At 35.0% G+C, this 22,767-nt stretch overlaps 1 protein-coding gene across 4 annotated transcripts; it reads right to left on the reverse strand.

The window, feature by feature from the left end:
• Positions 1–10: 10 nt before the first annotated feature.
• On the reverse strand, positions 11–5,626 carry LOC115440482 (protein abrupt). 4 transcript variants are annotated; one of them, XM_030164804.2, is made up of 5 exons: positions 5,360–5,626; positions 3,941–4,081; positions 3,491–3,664; positions 2,888–3,179; positions 11–2,618 (listed from the first exon to the last, which is right to left on the reverse strand). In XM_030164804.2, the coding sequence occupies exons 1-5, from the start codon at positions 5,408–5,410 to the stop codon at positions 2,386–2,388; spliced, it is 891 nt and encodes a 296-aa protein (XP_030020664.1). In that variant the 5' UTR covers positions 5,411–5,626; the 3' UTR covers positions 11–2,385. The 4 variants fall into 4 exon arrangements, with proteins under 4 accessions (XP_030020664.1, XP_030020666.1, XP_030020667.1 ...); XM_030164806.2 differs by having other exon boundaries at positions 5,463–5,624; XM_030164807.2 differs by having other exon boundaries at positions 5,459–5,624.
• Between the last annotated feature and the right edge of the window lie 17,141 nt (positions 5,627–22,767).

Here is a 22,767-nt window from a genome sequence, read left to right on the forward strand (position 1 = left end):
AAAACAAAAATTGAAAACTTAAATTATTTTAATAATTGAGGATAGTGCAAAATGCTGAATATAAACTGCTATATTTATGGTTCAAAAACTAAAATTATGAGCCTCAAACCTCAAACAAATAACTATGTGATGTAATAGTCAACATAAAACTAATATATTTGTACGCTGCAACAGCAAAGCATAGTGAACAGTAATATTTATTTCGATAACACCTGTAAACTACCTATACTTACAAATAAATAATTTGATTTGATTTGATTCAATACTTTGCAGATATGCCCATGAATATTGAACTTTAATGTTATATTAGCATACAACGAAGAAACGTAATAATCCATAACTATGTTAGGGTTGAAATTCAAATCACTATAAGGTATTTCGTTTTTGTGCAAGTCGTGGTCGCGTATAATTATGGCAACATTTAAATTAAAACTATTTTATAATGCAACTTGTATTTACTAAAACTAAACTAAAAGTGTAATATTGGTGATTGGTTATTCTTAAATCAATAAATAAATCAAAATAGTGGATATTGATATAAATATTGCACAATCCTCAACTCTATGACTAATGTCTTTTTTACACCGCTTACAGTAATGAATTGGACAATTAACAACATGAATATATTCCTGAGATTAGTCATAAATATTCAGTTAATTGTGCTATAAAAATGTCTTTAAAGTGAATACTCAATGTGATTTACGTAGTCTATTTGAAGTATATTTTTCGTAAATTTTTTATTATCTATGTGTTTTATAGTCAAAAGTATACCCTTTAGTAGATTATTGATACAATTTTTTTTTCATATAAAATTTTATGAATCCTGAAGTTATGATAAAAATCCTTTTAATTATAATGCAATGCAATCCTTTTAAGTATAAAGGGTAGATCAATATTTATTAAATATTAAATTTATTATAGCGACATCTATCGGCGACGCCAAAATAATACAAATCATATTTTGAAGTTTGATTATTATGGTTATTTTATCACAGTTTAAAACATCCATAGTGTAACAATAGCTCAATTGGCCATATAACAATTAACAATGCGTGTGTTTTAACTCGAATAACCCAGACTTGATCATTCCGTAATTTCCTGAATACAAAATTTTCAATACATTTTTAGTTCAAGACAAAAACATTCTATAATCTTAAAGTTCATAATATAAAAAGTACATTATAACCTATTACGTATAATATTTTGCTATAAGTTAATCGTTTTGCTAGACAACACTTAAATATAAATAATAAAAAAACAATATAAATACAAAACAACAAAATAATGTCTTTTATAGTCTTTCTCTATAGTCACGAAACATCGTTTCGGTGGGTATAATGTAAATATAAATAAGTATATCAGTATCAACACAAAAAACAATTATAATTATTAATGTATTTTTGTTCGCTAAGTTTAGAAAATGTCTTTTTAGTTAATTTCCGTGTTGAAATTTTTTAAATAATTTTGGTTAGTCAAAAATAACCGGAAAAAAATAAAAGAAAAAGAAATCGAATTAAGAATCCTAAAAATCGAGCAATAGTAAAATTATAATAAAACTTATCAAATATATGTATTAAATATTAAAATAGTAAACTGTAGAATAGACTAGAATACGTACGCAACATTTGTTCCTTTCAAACCTTAAGAGATAATGAAGTAATGATAAGAACGTGATGTTGCAACGTGCACGCTCTGCATATTTATTTAGCGTGTTTATACAACGTTGCGTGACAACTGAATTGTACATTTGATGTAGCTTTTAGTCGAACTCCATCAATGCTAATAGAAAGCTCAAATACCGTTTTAAATTTTGACACATTTGGTAATAAATATATGCAGTTTGTGAGAATAAACCGGTGGTTATTTGATGAATAGTAACAGTCTAATCTCGTAATAAGTGTTGGCAAACCAGTGTTTATATTACGCGACGTGTTTATACAACGGCGTAACAAATAGCTGCGAGACACACAGGTGACAGGCAAATTATCTTTAGTCTTAAAATACAGACTAGACGTTACAAAATATATTTTAGCATACATTTGTGAAATATTACTGGAAATTGGAGCGTATAATGTGGTTTCATCTTAGAAATAAATCGTTGGTTTAATCTATAGGAGTGAGATAGATCAAATCAGGCATTGCATAAAACTCAGCGTGTTCGCGCAACGCGTATTTAGAACGTGATATATACTTTAATCACAGGGTCTTTGGATAACATATTTAAACCCCACTCATAAGCTGTACTTTGTTAAGTGTACTACGTGTTTACTTTTATGCCACTAACTCAATGCTTATTGGTAATAAAACTGAAACGTCATTAATCAGGCGTTTGTTCACATTTTTGGCACTTATTTGGCTGAGCACTAGAGCGTTAGGGTTAGTGCGTCACAGATCAGCGCGCGGCCGCGGTTGGTGCGGCGCGTGTCGGTACGCGACGTGTTTGCGCAACGCGTCGCGCGAGCGTGACACGTGACTGCACGCGCGACACGCGTGACGCCGCCCCGCGTGCGTTTCCATATGCACGCGCAGGTTGTACTGGTTGCTGAGACGCTTGTTGCATATCGTACATACTGAGCTACCCATCCGCCATTTTCTGTCGTACGGATCTGGTTCTGGAACTGAGAATGAATTTTAATGAGCGGACATTTTAATTATAGAATGAGAGAATAATGTTAACGGGTTTATTATGATATTTCACTTGCAAATATATTTTAAGGATTCCCTCAAACATCAATTCTTTTCATAGTGAAAATAATCCAACAAAAGATTATCACGTTTACTTGTTCCTTTCAGTTCAAGAAAAGTAACAACGGAAAGATATTTATCGGCTTCGCCATTGTTCTGAAGTAATCAGACAGATCCCGCGCATTACCGTAAATCAACTCACCAATACTCGGTACATTTGCAGCCGTCGTCGGATTTCCTATTTTATACAAGTTCTGCACAATTTGATCCAATTTGCTCAGTCTGTCTCTTTCGCTCTTGTGAATAAAGTCGTCGTTACATTCGGTTCTCTCTTTCACATCATTCGTTTGGATCTCGTCGTAGGTGAATTTTGAGTTGTCTGAATTTTCGTTGGCCACGCTTGGGGTTGGCGGTTCGTTTTTTATTTCCAGATTGATTGGTGAATTTGTTTCCTCTTGGTTGGCGTCTGGTTCGTCGGCTTGCGTTGTGTTTTGCTGGAAATAAATCATTGAGTTTGTAAGTGGAAAGCTTTTCGTGTCTGGAAAGGTAACCTTCTTTCAATCATACTTTTACGATGTATCTTAGTTTATATTGGGCCTAAACACAATATTAAGATAAGTAATCCAAAAGCATACAATTCAATAAAATCCAATAGATATTTATATTCCAATCAAAATCCGCATGTAACTCATAACCTCATAACATATCAAAATAATCAGATATTTTGTCTGTAAACGATTCTAAATTAGTCTTCCATCTTCATTACTACATACAGTTTACAGATTCAAATCCTTCATGAACTTACAGCATCAGCATCAGTAAGTCCAGAAACTTTCAAAGTCTGTGCCAGTCGCAGGAGCGACGGTAGGATGACCCTCGATGCAGTAACTTCTCCAGTATACATGAACGTGAGCAGGAGCTTCAGTTCCGCCGCGTCACATCCCAATACCACCACCAAAGTGTTGTCAGCCTCCACCTCCTGAAGAGTCAAGGGTAGGAGGTTAAGGAGAAATAGACTAATTGATTGCAGCAAAGCATACGCAGCGAAAAAATACGAATTTGCGATGTTTGGCCATAGACAAAGTTATGGTATATGACGGAAGTAGTATCGAACTAAGTAGGATTTAGATAATTATATAAGAAACAAAATTACCGAATAGAATAAAGATAATTGTTAAATGGGAAGGTTATTTGATTTGTATACATATCTTTGCCTGTCATAATAACTAATATAATAAAAAAATCGATACTCCACCTTGAACAACTGCGCGAAGTACTGGCTGCATGATGCTAAGACGAGTCTGTGGGCCTTCACAGAGGTCCCGCTTGCGCTGAGGGTCACGTCGGTTAGGGCTCCGGTGTTCAGCATACGACCCAATGCTCCTATAACGCTGTTCTGTCAAAAAGACGCCCATAGAAGGACTAATATTACTTTGGTTTCTAATCTTAACATATTCGTTATCCTATTCGAAATATAAATTTAAAATTCGAACGGATTTTTTTTTAAAAGGAACAAATAATGGCGAGTACGTATAATTTGAAAATTTTCAAGATTATTTTGATGTTTTCAAAACAACATTACGTAATTTAATTACCGGTACATTTAAAAGTAATTTAATTCAATTGCGTTTTGTTTTTATTCCAAAGAAACAAACGACAACAACGTTAATATGTAAAAAAATGTAAACTAGGTCGCTGTACACAATAAATATAAATGAGTTGGAAAAATAGCTCAAGATTATCTTAGAACTCCACGTGGCGTGTGTTTATTAGAAAATTCTTATACTGCTATATTGATGGAATATGTATCAGTGGTTTAACGCGGTTACAGTTTTATCTTTCGCGTTGCTCCTACATACTAATTTGTCGACACGTGTTTGCTATTTAAAACCATCAATCAAAGATGTTTACAGCCGAGTTTCCTGCTTTTATTTTTGTTCTTTATGGATGACACAATTTATAACGGGTCTATCGTTATTATTTACACATTTAATAACAATTAAATGAAAAGCGAGTGTTTGCTGGCGTATTCAGATAAGTAATCAAAAAAATATTTTTTATGATCGAGTTTACACAAAAACTATTGTATAGGCTTAAAAATAAAACATCGAGGTGGTTATATTTCTGTAGACATCACTATAAAGGCGATTTAGTTTACGATTATTTTAGTTCATAGTCAAAATATACAGTTCTTAATTTGAATCTAATATTCTTAATATGAAATAAAAACTTGAACAGAACTTGTGAATTTTTAATGTCTCCAGAATATTCCCACATAACATTAGCTAATAAAGCAAGAATCGGATAAGCAGTGTGCGGTGTGTTTTGATATGTACAGGTAAAAGCGTAGGACGTCCACAACTGTTCCAATTTATAATCTAAATCTCCTATCTGAAGAAATACCACATAACTTTCAAACTTTATTATTATTTTATTAGCTGTGTAACTTTTAAATCAATTTAGCAATTTTCTTAAAACCCACAGTTCTATTTTCAAATTTAATTCAAAGATTATATTTCTTTTTAGTTCTATTTTCAAATTTAATTCATAGATTATATTTTCTTATTATGTTCTTAAATTGTAAATGGCACAAATGAAAGCGTAATCTACAGCTAGATAAAGTGTCAGTGTACCTGTGCATCCCGTGTGTTGATTAAAAAAAATACTTACCTACCTGATGGTTGTGCCATCGCAATGAAAACTGTTGAACATCGTCATTATCCATTGCACTAAACACAAAAAAAAAACAAAGCGAAATCTTTGGGAAACCCACTCACAATGGCCGCCACAACCGCCGTCCAAGACAATGATATTGTTAACGGATCCAGGCTACTTTATTTTGGTCGGTACGCCTGGAAAACCTGTTAGCTGCCTATTTCTGGAGCTGATCGTATTTATAAATCCAATGACATTCGGCCTGTGACGCGGCACACATACCAAAACTCATCCAAAAACAGATTTAGTGCCGACGAGATGATTGGCATCATTGTTCGACTGTGCTCGCAATTAAAATGCAATAAACATTTACTCACGTTGTTTATTGTTTCAATAAAAACAAATGAAAAGATTTTTTTTAACGAATCTTAGTAATCAAGATATAAAGATGAAAATGCAATATTTGTTTGAAAATGGATGTTTTTACTTATTAAAATGTGCACTGTTATTTAAGTTTTATATGTTTTTTTTTAGTTTACATTATAGGCATATGTAATCTGAAAAAATATGGATGTACGTTTGTGCGTAGTTTTATCTAGAAAAAATCTAAATATTTCACAATTTTGCGAGTTTCAACGAGTTTGTGTTTATACATGGAGCCCGCAAAATATCCCTACAAAATACCATGTCGCTCAGTGAATAATAGTTTGTCTGCACGTAAACCAAATGTTATTTTTCAAACGAGATTATTATATTTCACACTTTACATATCATGTTTATTTCGTTTAGATATGAACGTTTGAAATAACATTTCAGAACAATTCACATATCATTCGAATAACAATGATTAGCATGAAACGACCCCATGCATATTACCAAAGAGGTAGAGAGAGTGCTATCGCAGTACACAAAGTTATTTCTGATGTGGGAGGCAGTTTAATATATGAACAAATTCAACCGTGGGAAAGTTGTGTATCATTCTATCATTAATATAAAAAACTGGGTGTTGCTTGCGACTTGGTCCATGATAAAAGTCTTTCCCACTGCAAAAGTGTCTACAACACTAGCGATGTATACTGCAATCCGTAAGACGCGCGACGCCAGCGCCACCTTTTTTAAAAAAACTTATTAAAGAATTTCTATATTACCCATAGGAGCCAATTATCGGGACAAAAAGTGGCCTATATGTTAATCCAGGAACTAGTCTACTCGTGTGCCAAATTTAAACCATATCCCTTCGACTGTTTATGCGTTAACCTGTAATAAACATCCAAACACTTTCAACTTTGTCAGTAATAATGTTAGTAAGAGTAATATAGTGAGAAGTGAGAGAATATAAGAAGTAAGAAGTTGGTCTAAGATATTATTACGTTAATCAATGCGTATTAAAAATCTTTTTTTATCCCGGGAAAGGGTTTTTCATGGACCGTCTGTACTAGTAGTAAGTAAGCAAAAAAAAAATCATCAAAAGTACCTTAATCGGTTTGTGGAGTCTTGACAGACAAAAGGATTTTATTGCTTATAAATATAAAAATATGTCAGATATCCAACCATATTTCATTTTAGCTCGAAACAATATAGATTATTCACACACTGATAAACACCTATCTAAAGCTTTTTCGCCAAAAATATTAACTGTTCCCCGCCATTGCATTTATAAAATACATAAACAAAACGATACAGACAAATTTGATATTTGTATTTTCACTAGATAGAGTATTCATTTCGTTCATTGCCAAAACAGTTTTAAAAAAATAAACTGCGTTTAGGCGGGAAATCTGATAACACAGTTGGCCGCCTGTTTGAAAAATTGTTTCATAATTTTTATAATGAATATATTTTGTATACCGCATACAATGATATTAGTATATTATGATATTAATATATTACTAGATATCCAGCTATACTATAATCATCAGAATCTTTATCTAAGAATGAAAACCAATGGTAATTTTATCCATGGCTTCATTTTTTTTTTGGTTTGAAATATCCATTGCTTCATTATGCCTCTACATTCTTAGACTTTTTTAATATTTACAAACGGCATTGAAATTAGTTTTTATCACCTAAAAAATAAGTGTTTTCCCATTTCCTTCACAGTTAATAATTTAACTTTTAATGTCTATTGCGTATCATGGTGTTTGACCCAATTCAGAATTTAAGGCACCTTTTACGATGGCGAGTTTCTGCGTCGCGCGACAGAGTCGTTAAATTGAAGAGAATTTTTAATGTTTAAATTTCTATCATCGTCGCTTGAAATATACCAACTCGTTCGTGGATGCAATTAATGAGGTTAAATTAATAAAATGATTTTCATTTTAATCTTATCACTGGCTGGCAAAACGTACGGCTTAAACACGTGGCTCTATAAGCCTGATATTTTGTACAGATTACTAAAAAAAAAACATTAAAATATTCAAAGTGTGTTTACTTATTCATTGAAAAAATGGGAACTATAAAGCATTAACTCAAAGGTCATTCCACCAAAAAAAAATGCGCCAAGAAGTCATTAACCGTAGGTTTGTACTTTCAAGTTGTCTAGCGCTCTGAACCGTTCATCTAGTTTTATTCATAATTAAAGCAAATACGTTTAGTCGAATGGCCATGTCTTTGAACTGCTTTCGGAACGAATGAGTTCGAGATTGTGAACAGTATTTAATCAACATGGAGTGAATTGCCAAATGGGGAAATGACTTGCAAAAGGCAATTAACGGTATTATGTTGTCGTAAAGTAGTTCTAGCAGTAAGTTCTAAAAATAATTACTAATTGGTAAGTTTTTGATTTCTGAAACACAAGATTGAACAACCGTGCAGGTCAGAAATAAAGAAAATGTTTACCTACACTACATTCTGCAGAAAAGATACAAAAATTAGCCCCACAATCATTTTATCTATTTCTTAGAAATGGAATCTTTCGTGAGAGTATTGTTCATTGTATTCTATTTCGCTAGGAATATTAGATTACAAAAAAAAAATATATAAAAATTTAAATTATTTTTTAATTAAATAAACTAGCGCTTTCTCAATATTATGTATCACGCCTAACTCTTATCTTACGTTTGTTTTGACAGTTTGCTGTTGAAAGTTTTAATTGTATTTTGCTAAAGTATTTTGAGTAAATTAATAAGGAGTTCATTGTTTTCGAAAACATATTTTGAGGTAGTAATATCATCAACTTTCTTTGCGCGTAGTATTAAAAAAGTAAACCTTGTTGTTTATGGTTAAGCGCGCGAAACCAATTTTTAAACCTGGTATTGAATTGGTATTGAATGGCATGTATTTTATGAAAAACATTAAAATATTATTTTCAGTCGTTAATTAATAAGATATTTGTTTTGGAAAATAAATATTGTTTAAAAGATTTACAACAATGGAGAATAAAGATGATTCGAAGATTAGCCATGATTTTGATGATCCAGATTTCTTTCAAAATATTCAAATGAGGATTGAAAAGGATTTATGCAATTTGAAAAGAATAATAAATGATATTACCCAAATGAGAGGTAATGTGTCTGTTTTATGTATAGAGCTGTTGGTTTTTGTGTACAAAATATGTACGTAGATAGGTATTCATTTTATTTACGCATAGCAGCGGATGTATCTAATTTTTGCTTTAAAACATTTTTCTATGTATCAATTTAAGGTATTCTACTAAAGATATTTATAAAAAAAATCAATTTTTCATTTACGTAATTCTAAAATATTTATTTATGTTATTAATGGTTCTGGAACCAAAGCCCTTCGTTCTTCCGACGACACAAAACTCGCATCTTCCTGCGAGGTCAACATAACGATTGACTACGATCAAGGATATTTTATTTATCGTTTTCAGTGGAAGCAGCTTATTTAGAATCGGATTTGCTGCTCTCCATAGACACTTCGACTTGGCAGAACATATCGGAGTTTATTGGTCTCACTTCCAGTGTGTCCGGTATTGAAAACTACGACGAAAAGCCTCCCTCTGATTAATACCTATGTTACAATATGAATATTCATAAATTAAAGTTAATTTATATGTAAAATGATTTGTTTTTTTTTTTCCAATTTATAGTCTAACATTATAAGTGGCAGACCCAAAACAGCCTCAGCATGGAGTTCTAAACTGAGTCTATGGAACTGACCCTACCTTAAGCAAAAAGTAGTGACTACGCTAAATCATGTCAGGCAAGATCGGTGAAATTCTTTCGAATCAGCAAACCATCCAAACATCTTAGTCATTTCATATCGTCAATGTTAATTTACCACCAAGAGTATTATATCTACTATAACGTTTAAAGAATAGTTGTTTGAATGACTCGTATCTTGGTTACGGCTGTGGATTGTAACCCGCTGGTACTTAGCGGAGGCCATTAAATTAACCCCGTCCGACTGCCCGCATTCTTGAAAACTTTCTCTACTAATGGAGCTATTCTTTTAGAGTAGTTTTAGCTAGCTTAAGTGGCGTGGAATCATTAGCGATAGGTAACTGATTAATAATACATATTTTAAGTTTATTAGTCGGTGGTTTTGTTTTTAAAATATATTGGAATAATTTTAATAACCTCTCCACCGAATTTTGTAGAATGCTTTGTGGTTATATATATTATTGTATATTGACAGTTGTTTAATATAAAACAATAAAGCTAATTCATAGCCAGGAATTTAATTTGGTGCTATTTTGTAAAATGGTCTATCTCCAAATTCTCAACTTATTTGGATTCACTATACAATTAAAGCCAAAAGTAATAAAAATTGTAATAAAACGATAATACGAATTTTATCTGCAGCCTTCTTGATCACGGAGGACTGAGATTTTGGTCGTCCGAAAATTTAGGTAGATATAACCGACTTTGCGTAAATTGTTTTTTTTTAATGTCTAACACTCGCGTAATGGCTAGTATAACGGCTGAATTACCAAACAATTTTCACCTTTGAGTAAAATTTCAAGCAGACATCTAACATATTGAACTATTTAATAAGTCAAGCTTAAGCTGTAACTTAAGAGTTTGCTCTCAACTGAGTCGACGCTGTTACATAAACAAAGTCGGCTCTCAAAATCCGTCACCTATAAGAACTAAAAATGTTCTTTACGGTGATGTTTAAATGGGTTTATTAAATAGTTACTGTCTTAAGATGCCGATTTCATTTGACAGTATCTCATTTAATATCGCACTTGTGAGCAAAACTGAGATGCATTTATTAATACGTCTCTATAACTTCACCATATCACCAAAGGAGAGGGGGGTCCAAATAGTTTCTAAAAACATTACGGGATTAATAGCCGATCCTTTAGGATCATTCGTGGAGTTTCCAATCAGGCGAGGGGCAAGCTCTTGTTGTCATTCAACTGTTAAATAAGTCTAGTTAAATTATTATATACTTATATGCATAGGCTAGCGTGTCTTAATATACACGCTATCTTTTATCTATAAAAGTAACAATTGTAACAAAACTTATTACAAAAACAAAGCAATACGTTGTAAAATTGAAATCGATTTTAGTTTCTCAGAAAACGTGAGAAATTTTTCAGTCGACCGTCATAAAATAGGTGCGCGTCGGCTGTCGCACTCCGCTTGGAACTACCCTCTCGACCGTATAATTCACCATCGGATGTGACAAGAATACACTTACACCACCTGGCATCTTTATTACACAGCAATAAGAACTTTAATCGCATGTAAAACGAATTTAAAGTTGCACAAAGCACGGAGAGCGGCAACATCGAAAATTCTTTTAAAAAGAATTGAGAGTCCCATTGCGGTACCGCGCGATAAGGCGTTATTTAACGTTTTTACACTTATATTAAAACATTTGTGAGTTTTTAATCCGTAAGTATGTACGAGGCTCGATTTAAATGTGGCACTTGTAAAATAACAGCCCTTTTTTACATATAATTGGGTTACAGATCGAAGACTAATCTACGTTATTTTAGCTTAGCTCGCAGAGCTGAGATATATGTTCATACTTGTGTGCAGGCCACATCTATATACTTATATAAAAATGAATCCCTATGTCCCTTGGTCACGCCATCACGCGTGAACGGCTGGACCGATTTCACTATTTTTTTGTTGTGTTTGTTATAGTCAGGAGAAGGATCTTATGAAAAAAAAGAAGTTGAGCGGAACGTTAGAAAGTTTAAGAAAAGTTAATTTCAGAGATTGACAGAATGCGCGCTGCAAATTCATAGTTAAGACGGGACAACGTCTGTCGGGTCAACTAGTATTATGCATACTAAGCTTTGTTTTATGTATAACAGCCTCTAGGCGAGGTTAGCTAAACTAACTTAGTATCTTTTTTTTAAAACGGCACGGCAGATTTTATCCAATTCACCTGATGGTTACGTTTCGGGATCAGTCTGTATATACCCGATTCCAACAGGCCGGCATAATTTTGCCGACGGGTGATCATCTCGCGTGAGTCGACATTCTATTGGATCTCACTTCATTTACCATCAGGTGCAGTAAGGCCACATAGCCGTACACGACTGACGTTAGCTTTCTTGACCAACCACAAACATCATAATCAAACGACATGCATCCTCGTGTCGAGTTTATGTCTAGGGTTTTTTTGAGGTCTGCCGTGGTTATCACCAGGGTACCCTGCGAACGGTGGACAAGCGATCCCCCGGCTTAGCAACCACGGCAGTTCTTGTGAGGAGTTGGTAGGCCCTACCGTTTTCACCGAGGGTGCCAGCGGACGGTACGCTGGCGAGCCAGGACTATCTGGTCTCAGGGCCTGGGAGGAAGAAGGAAGGGGAAAGGGTGAACGAGGAAAAGAGGAAGGAGACGGAGCCATCTTAGGATAGTTGGAAGGGAGAGGGAGGAGAAATGTTCACGAACCCTTATAGGCCTCAATGTGTAAATACAATCATGAGGTGTACTCACTGAACTGTGCGCCTAGGGTCGCGGCAAATGTGCCCTCATGCATGGGCGTGCATTTGCTGTGATGACCAAACGCACAAGAACTGCCTCGGGGGAGTCTAGGGGGTTGGATCGAACCTAGGATTTATAGATTCACAGCGCTAGTATGCTATCTCCAAACTAATAGGCTGAATTAATCTTTAACCTGAACTCATTCAAGTTAATTGAGCAAAATAAATTTTATTAACTTATTATAACTTTTTAACTAACATAAAGAACTTACGTTTGTAAGATTGTTTGAAACAAAATCTTTAAAACTGAGTAAGTACTAAACCCATTTTGAAACTTTTTTATAATAGGCATCCACATTATCCTATATTAATCGGTTATATTTTACTTTAATTGACACTTTTATTCAAAACGATCCACGCGAGCAAAACCACATCTAAAAGCAAGCAAAAAATAATTTTCAACTCATAAAACATTAATAACATATGAAGCAATTATTAAAAACGAATTAACTTTTAACAAATTGTTACTGAGTTTAGAGTTCAGAATTCACAGGTTATTAATTTAAACTTGCTAGCGCACTCATAAAGACGCCGTTAGTTAACTAAATCGAGTTATATGAACTTTTAGTCGATTACTTATTAACTAGGGATGAATTTAGCATTTGCTTGTATTTTATATTTTACTAGCTCGCAACTAGAATAGGGTTGCTGACAAATATTATGCTACTCGCTAGTGCTGTGGCGAATATTAAGTACGCAGTACTTATTGTACATATCAGTGACTATAATAATTGTTTAATACTAGTGTAACTATGCGATCTATTATTATATTATGTACAATGTGGCAGTGCTAATAATAAATAAATATTAAAACATATTCAAAATAAATTAAAAACATTCATCCTTGGTATTAGAATTGCACATAGCATACTGTACTGTAAACGCATTGCACGGCCAATCTACTATATAATCATTGTGTCCGATTTTTAATCAAACACCTGAACGGAAAAGTAAGTCTTAGGGTCATAAAATAAGTGTATTAATAACAGGTCAAGCATACAATAAATCATTTATAAAACGTAGCGCCGTACAGCGAGTAAAGAAGCTTTGCGCGCAAGATACTGAAATAAGACGTCACTCGGTGAGGAATTGAAAATTTATACATTTATGCCACACCGGGCGGAATAATGCGCTTATTTTTCATGATTACACACAACTTTGTACGTATAAAGTGGAAATGAATTGGTATATCGGATAAAGGCGCTATTACACAACCTCTTTACTAATAAACGTTGTTAATGTTGAATTACTGTTTTGGAATTTGATAATGTATTATAATTTGGTGAATGGGTAAAATCATCGTAACCAAAATGTATATTGCTATTTTCATCGTTTTATGAGATTAAAACGTAAAAACTTCGGGTTTATAAAATAAATTGTATAAATAAAGAAATGCTGCGTAAATCGTAATGTTTAAAACTAACGAAGGGTCCATACAACCCGATTATTGCCGGTTTCCCTTTGTCAAGAATTTATGTAAAATTTCATTATTAGGAGAACGAATTGAAGACCGCATCTATGCATATTTGTACTTATATATTGCGCGAAGTTCTCTTCCAGAAAATGTCACCTTTCGCCACTGATGTTTAACCAGATCAGTGAAATCAATATCCCTTCACAGGTACATTTTATATGATTTTCGAATAAAGGGATAGTTTTATATGTCGCGAACGTATTTTGGCCATTCTTATTGAATTGTCCCGGGGTGTGAGATGCGTTTACGAAGAGCCACTATCCATACATGTAAATTTAATTTAATTTCTTTTTTTTATTGCCTACGTACGCAAACGAGCAAGCGAGCCGTCTGATGCCGAGGGATCATCTCTCGTCAGTCGACAGTATATTGGATCCCACTCCACTTACCATTAGGTGTAGTGGGTCACTTGCCGTGCCCTTCTACAAAAAAAAGCAAAGGAATAAATCTGAAAACCGTAAATATGTTCTTTAATAACAAAAAAAGCTAACTTATTATTAGTGGCAGAGACTTTATTTGTAACTACTGGACATAATAAGACTTAACAGCTCATGTCTCAGGATGGCGAGCGCAGTGGAATACCAAACAATACTTTGTAATTAAAGGTTGGATGGTGCTTCTACTGTTTATGGATGGTCGTATCGCTTACCATCAGGCGAATGGCAAGCTCGTCTCGTCATTCAAAGCAATAGAAAAATGACCGAGCGCCTGTTTGTCAAGCTTAAACTTGTATACTCAGTAAAGTACCCTCGGTGCGAAAGTCCAACTTCCCCTTGTCTTTTTTAGTGAATCCAAGATACAACAGTCTATTTAAAGCTTTGTAAACAATTCCCCTCGCGAAACACGTAATTATAATCCGATCAACTTTTAAATCCTCAAACATTATCAAAACAAATAGACATTTTGAGAGTTCAGTAATTATTAGAACGGTTTATTCCGGATAATAGCCGGGCAAACACACAAACAGCCGCCGGTATCGAAACCGTGTCTTATCGCTCGCGCGCGCCGTGATCAACCTTCGTCACTTCCTAAATACCGGATCGACCGGATAGATACCGGATTAGCCGGATAGCCACGTCACTACGCCTATATAAGTTTTTCGTAGAGTTTCGTATAATTTTAATAGTGTTCAAAGACTACGGGCACTTTGTAGCAATTAGACGGAATTTCCGTGCTCTCCGGCGTTTTTGCCTATTATTGACATCAAATCCAACAGTCTACAAACCCTCACATTTAATTTTTACAACGAGGTGCTTTATATCTGGCTTTTCTAGTAAACGTCCCTATACTTGACGTTAAGATGCCTCCTTAGTTCAATATTCTCTGCTGCTTTGCTGAAGGAAGTGGACAATTAATATTTCCAATTCCCATTTTTCTATTTGATTAATTTCGTTGCGGAATAAAGAGAAATTAGTATTCCCTGAGACACGCCGAGCTTCACTACTCGGTGTCATAAAATGCATGCTACTGCTGATTCTCGCTTACAGGAGTTGTAGTAGGTGTGAAGGCAGGAAAGTCCCTAGTGTTCAAAGGAAGGTAAGTATAGCGCAATAGAGACCCTTCGATATTGTCATTAGATAATCTCATATTAGTTGCCTGTTTTGATGGCCCAGGTGTACCTGGTTTTAAATGAAGCCCAAATAAAATGACAACCAACATCGGATGAAAGTATCTCTTGATTGTCGGCACAATTATTTCGATCTGCCTAATTTCATCTACTCCATTTCTAAAATAAACAAGTTACAATTACAGACTGGAAGTATACTGACGGCCATCAAAATATACGACGCTATAGAACATGAACTTTCAATACAGTTGCTTTTCCATTTTTTACATTTACAATTTTGTAGGACAAACTTGTATGACAAAAAAGGATTATTCAAGCGCACGTCCGCACGGAATAATAAGTTATTTCATAAAATGCTTTCACTAGTTTTTGTGAGGGTGACAAACAAGAATGTAATTGCGTACAGCGCGGGAATTTGTCATGCAAATAGAGTAGTGTGGACGGTAGGTCTGGTTCGACAAGGCTGGCACTACAGTTCACACACAAACACATTAAGGATTTTATTAACAAAAGGGTTATTTTTTCGTGCGCGGAAAAGTGACATTGCGCCTGATGGTAAGTGGAGTGGTTACAATAGAATGTCGACTGACGAATCTGTGGCATATACATGTTTTTTCGTTATTTCTATTTCCATCGTTGGATGTAGGATCCTCAAGCGGGAGTCCCGACTCCCATAACAACAAGTTTTATAACAATAATACTTTATGTCCATCCATATTCTTGTAATTATTATTATCAACCCATCGTGGCTTCACACTTGTAACACTAATAACACATTACCAGGTTTTGCACGCGGCTCCGCCGACGTGAAAAGTTTTTCCGGGATAAAAATAGGAGGAGAATAGCACTCAGGATATGTAATAATAAATAATCAGGATATGTTATGTAATAATGTAGCTTCTTATTAGTGAAAGAATTTTCAATATCGGTTCAATAGTTTCAAAGATTAGGTCCTACAAACCTAAAAAATCTTTATAATATTAGTATTACATCTATAGACAGATGATTATTGGTATAATCTCTACCAAACTTCACAGGACATTGGGTCACAGAGCAATAGTAGTCCTACCCACAGAGCTGGCCTTAACGGACGCGAAGCCCCAGGCAAAAGAAAAAAAAGAACGACACGAGGCCCCAGGCAGAGTAAAAATAAGTTTCCCGACTTCAACTATTTCGGCGGTAAGATCGTAAAAAAGGTCTTCCAAGGCATCGTGCGAGGCCCCTGTAAGCCCGAGGTCTAGGCGGTTGGACAGTTCACCTCCCTTTGAGGCCGTTTCTGCATACCGACCCAGATGGACTCGCATAAGTAAGAGGTCATCTAAGAAATATCACAATAACAACCAATTAAGAATAATGTCTACATAATTTATGCAGCACTCAGGTTTGAACCAAAAGATCCAAGATAAAGAACTCCAATTCAGAAACTAGACTCTACGATGTGACAATTATAATAAATTTTAAAGCAAGCGCACACGTGCTGGGAAGTTGCAGCGACTTTCGGAATCCTAGGGGGCGCCACCGTCGGGTTAAACGCCACGTATGTTCGCGTTGAAAAATGTTTATAATTCTTTATGTGGCACGTTATATTGCACGAAGAATAGAGTTACGTGATATGATATCGTTTTAAAATTCGATCATTTATTATCTTGTGTAATGAGGTTTTTATTCTATAGATAAACTATATTTAATTGTTTTAAGGCGCTGAATCAAATATTTTCATCATACTTATTGTACAGACTAGATTTTTTTATTGTTTTGTTTAGTTTTTTTTGTCAGTTATTGGGTGACCTTAAAATGTTGACCTGAATAGAAATCAGACATAACCTATTAATTATGATCATAAGGATGCAAGAATACAGCTGATTTATACAAGTACAAAACATAATTGATATCTAATATATATAAATGCGAAAATTTGTGAGGACGGATGTATGTATGTTTGTTCGCCTTTCACGAAAAAAACTATTGAACGGATTTGGATGAAACTTTACCGTAATATTAGTTATACAACAAAATAACACATAGGATATAATTTATAATGATTTTGTGTAATTTAGTCATAATATAACGATACATATCAAGTAAGTCGAAAAAAAAACCCGGAAAACTACTTCACGCGGGCAAAATCGCGAGCAAAAGCTAGTAGAACATAATACAGCTGCAATTATATATGTATATGTTAATTAATACACAGGATTATTCGCATATAGTTTTAGCAGTCTCGATGTAATTAACAGTACATATTGGTGATTAAATTGATAATTATGCGGTTCAGTCTAGAATTAGCTCGGAGTTAAACCCTGCTGGTAAGTAATTTGCACTGCTGAGATTAATAGTGAGAAAGAGATAGAATAATTATTAAATTATGTATGTCATATCTAGCATAAATTCAAATAACTAACCCATGTCATTTATGCTAATCAAAGTTAATTAAAGCTTGCTATAGTAATAAGAATCGCGAGGAAACCCAAAAAACTGAGGATAAAATATTTTACATCTTTGATGTCGGATCATTAAATATTGTTACTTATTAGTAAAAAAAGTGTTCAGGCAGTCAATATAGAATACAAATCTCATATTGTAGGATACAAATATATTATTGGTTTAACGGTCGTTTTCAAAAAACGATTCCTATTTTAATATTTGATCCGATATCGAAATTAATAAATTAAAATAAGTTATTTATAAAAAAATGTTCTGATTTATTTTCGAAAAAAAGCGAGTTAATTTTTGAAAATATTGGATTTATTGAAATAGGCGTTAAGTCTTTCATAATATAGTGTACAGTATAATTTTTGCGCACGACAGTACATCCACGTACAACTTAAATTAACTCTGGCGTATTTCAGGTTTTCCGTTAATCTGACATCTACATATGTCGTCGAAGAAACCTCGCTATTTGTCTCGCTCGCACGTCATTTGTCCTTGTCTCACCTACATATATTATCTGAAATAAAACTAATAGGTACGAGTAAGCAATGAACACCCGACGTGACGCCACTCTAAAATCTAGCTTAGATATGCGGAGATAAAATATCTGGGCTGTTATTATAGTGTAGAAAAAGTAATCATGTAAATAATATTTTAGTGTATGTGGTCTTAAAGATATTTCCTAAGCTAATAAAATATTAAGGTATGCGAAACGACATAGAACCGAAAACACAGTGTTACTAGAATACACGCTTTTTAAATATAAAATATTTATCACACCAATTTTCGAATTAATTTAATTAAATTACACAGGGCGTTTAATTAAGCATTAAGATGATTCTGTAAAGATTATTGAGACTGTATATTTTGTTTCAAATAAATAACTTTTACATGATTGGAGCCACGGCAATATCAAGTGGAACCGAGATCAATCTGTATATATCCGGTTCCAACGCCGGCATAATTGTGTCGACTGGCGCGGGGTAATTATCTATCGTTATTCGACATTCTATTGGATCTCACTCCACTTACCATCAGGTGCAGTAGGTCACATTGCTGTGCACGCATTAAAACAGTAAGAACTAACTTATAGTTGAATGTTTTTCTTAATTTAGTCATTATATACTAGCTTCAACAAATGTAAATGGTTATTTTTATGTTCTTAAAGATATTGCAACCATTTTTAACCCGTTTAGAACTTGCTTTCCGTAACTTTATTTAGCAATAAACGTCAATAACTCAAGTGGTTCGAGAATTTAGTGACGGAAATCACAAAAGTCCATGCAGTCTCCACGGGTTTGCAGAACAGCGTCGCGGCTAGCTCGTGCTTGTGAACGACACACATTATAAGGGGTAGCCAGAGGCAGAAATAGTGTAATTTTGAATTTATTTTTCGACTATGGCAATCCTGTTATTTTCTGCCTACCTATTATAAGGGGTAGCCAGAGTCAAAAATAATGTAACCTTGAGTATATTTTCCGACTGAGGCAAACCTGTTACTTCCTACCTAACCTATCCCTACATTATAGTGTAAAACGCATTTAATACTATGCAGAAAAACCTGGATTTGGTTTTTACAAATGGCTATCTGTGTGAAGTTAATTCCCTTTGTACAAAATTGTACATCGTAATCGTCTCAAATTAGGCCCATTGCCATTATTATCAGCCACATGAAGTCCATTGCTGAAGATAGGCCTCCTCTAAAGACTTTTAAACGGACCTGTCAAAAGCAACCTGTTCGCAGTATGCTCCTGCGATCTTCGTCTGTCCATCTTGCATATGGGCGTCCTATGCGTGCAGGTACGTGTTCTCCACTCAACAATTTTTAGCCAATGCTTCTCGCCATATCCAACCCAAATTCCAATCCCCTACAATTCACGAGTGTTTGGATACAAAGATATTGCCAGTTGTCAGTTCCCACTGTATCCCACGTCCCATCCCGTGACGTGACGCACGCGTGCCCGCGCCTAATTCGCGGCCGCCCGGGAACAGTAAAATGCCGCCGAGTTTATATCACTGGAAAGTTATCTTGTTAGTTTGTTTTTAACTGATTTCGCAAAGGAAATGGGGTTTTGAACTTTGTAATTAGCACAGTAGGTGTGCGTTACCTTACAATCTATATTGTGTGAATTTTGTTAACTTTATTTTGAAATTACATTAACTCTTTTGTGGGTTGACATACACTATCGTCTTTATTTCCGAAGGGACGGAGGCGCTATTCGTGCCTATATTTTGCTGAGTTTAAGTCTTGAGCAGCATACAAGACGCGATCTAATAAAAAATGAAATAATGTACGGGAATATATTCTAGGGGTAAGTCAGTCACGGATATGCCATTCCTAGACATTTTTTTTGTTTTGACTTAGTATAAAAATTTGCAGAAAGGCATCTTGGCTATGACCTTTGATATTCTACAAATTGACAACATGGTCATATTATATGTGTTCTCTTTCGTCATATCGCAAATTCCATTCGTAAGTAACTAGGTGTGTAAAAAACTCACACAAGCCCGTCTTGATAATCGAATCCAAACCCAAAAATTCGACCCCCCTAGATATGTCACACCAAACATGCCATGAAAGTCCGTGTAGTTGCTATTTACTGATAAGTGTGATCATTAAGGCCTTGCTTAACCAATGCCTGTCCACATATTTCTCAGGAGCTTATAATATTTCCTCATGCATACACATCACATCTTTATTCTTGAAAGGATAGGCAGAGGTGTCATTAGATCTCACTTATTAGCATGCGTCCCTTGAAGTGATAGGCGGTGAGTTTTTACCCATTTCTCATACCACATCATTAAACCATCTATTTATTCAACCCTTTCTTCAAACACAACTCATGGAAAAAATATTTCCTGACGTTATTTATCCGTATATAATTCGCTCATAACCGCGTAAGGTCATATACGGGGGTAGCATCAATTATGGAGGGGTGAGAAGCGAGGAGCGTGGGGCGGGCACACTCCATACAGTGGCGATATAAGTTCCGCATTATACGCGCAAGTTTGCCAGTAAACAGTGCTCTATTGTTCACTAATTCGTTTGCCTTTGGTGCAAGGGACAGGCATTAGAGTTTGAAATTCTTTATGCTTTTTCCAATCAAATCATTTATTTGCTGAATACAGGTTACATGCATGTTATAGGTGTTATATAAAATGTCAATGTCTGTTTCTTTTTGGGTTATTTGCTCTCTCTATTTGGGTTAAATATTGTCGATAATTTAAGTATGATGTGATCAGATTTATAAGTACTTACGTAAGGCATATGTATACGCCGGCTGACTGGATTGGTTATAATAGAAAATTGATGTGAAAAGTAATTTTCCAGTGGTACGTTTGGTGGTTAGTGACATAGTTCCTTGCTTTTTAGATCATAGATCAGTAAACGAGCTAGAGTGTCATTTGATTATATTATCATTAAATAATCTTTGAGCAAATTTAGCTAAAGAATAATGTATGCACCCCTGTACTTGCTTCTAGAATCTTTTACAATTCTAGAATCAATGTTAAACAAAATATTATGCTCTCTTTTCGATGTTTTAAAAGTGATTGATAGTTAGGACACAGGTGCACCTCTATAAATGTAAAGTGTAGACGTGTCAACAGACTTTTTAACACGGGCACGGCCATGTAGCCCCAGTGCACTTAATGATAAGCGACAAGCACAACCTTTCGTATATGACATAAACTCTCATATAACTTACTTCGGGAATGTGTGCGTGATACATCATCAGCCATAGGATATCCTAATGAACCTATTAGCAAAATAATAGCTAAGTTTAAAGTTTATCCCTCACACTCCACGTCACATATCGCCGAGTCAGGCGCGGGCCGCGTTCGCTCACGGCGGCCGCTGACAAATTCCGGGGAATTCTCCGCCGTTACCATCACACCATCCCACAACCAGCCGCCCAGACTCGTCTGGCCTATTGTCATCGTTACCTTTATGAGGTTTTGTGTTATGTTTGAGTTTGACAAAACATTCACGCATTATATCCCAGTACCTAGGTAGAGGTGAAACTAATGTATGTAACTTTCGCCGTGTGTATTTCGTCCCATGAGGTGATGGGAGTAAACTTATCGCTACATTGGGCACAAATTCTAGATTTCGAGTTGATACTGAGCATAAAACCCAATATCACCTAGAGCTGGGATTCAACCCAGAACCTCAGGGTGGTAGTTGTACCACGCAATACAGCCACCGAGACAGTTAAAAACAAGCAGGCATTCAACCGTACTATGCCTGACTGCCTAACAAATAACATCCACTCGTCTTCAAAGTTTCAGATTTATATTAGTTGAATACGGAGGAATATTCAGTGTACCCTTTTACCTCCCTTAGGGACAGATAAATCGAGTAAGATATTTTGATGCAAACTGTTCTATCAGTTTAAAACAAATGATATGAAATGCTATAGTTATAATTATGTTAAGTATTCCGTCCAATTTTTAACTCTTGACGGATAAAGGGTGTTATAAATTCCAGATGTATATATCTGTCTGAGACATCGTGCCTTTGAAAACAATGGAGCGAATTGATACAATTTTGTTTAAAGCTGATGTGATTGAGATGATTCTTACCTAGTTTTCAATATGTTTGCATTTAAGATTTTTTATGTAACTCAACATTAGAACAAGTAAGTAGCTCTAATACACAGTCTAATTACAAGTCCCATCACTGTTCTTATGCAATAGAAATCTACCCTGGACTTCGAACCCACTGCAAACTTCGTTTCTTCTGGTATAAGAAAAGATATCCAGGAAAGGTCTTCCTTACAACAGTAAGGAAGACCTTTCCTGGCTTAAATGCCGCATTGTTTACTCCCCGATATAAACTCCTATATACCAGTGGTTCCCAAAGTCCACTGGACCCACCAAACAAACACTTCCAAATCCGCAACTCAACTCTTCTCTATCACGAAGGGCAAGAGGCAACTCCGGGAACGTCCATCATTGGCCGACGGTTATTAGCCCGATCGGTCCACGTATGCCCATGAAATCCGATCGGGCATGTAGCACGACTCACCTGTGGGTCGAGACTCA

The sequence above is a fragment of the Manduca sexta genome, chromosome 6 (genome assembly GCF_014839805.1).
Source record: "Manduca sexta isolate Smith_Timp_Sample1 chromosome 6, JHU_Msex_v1.0, whole genome shotgun sequence".
Taxonomy (NCBI): Eukaryota; Metazoa; Arthropoda; class Insecta; order Lepidoptera; family Sphingidae; genus Manduca; species Manduca sexta.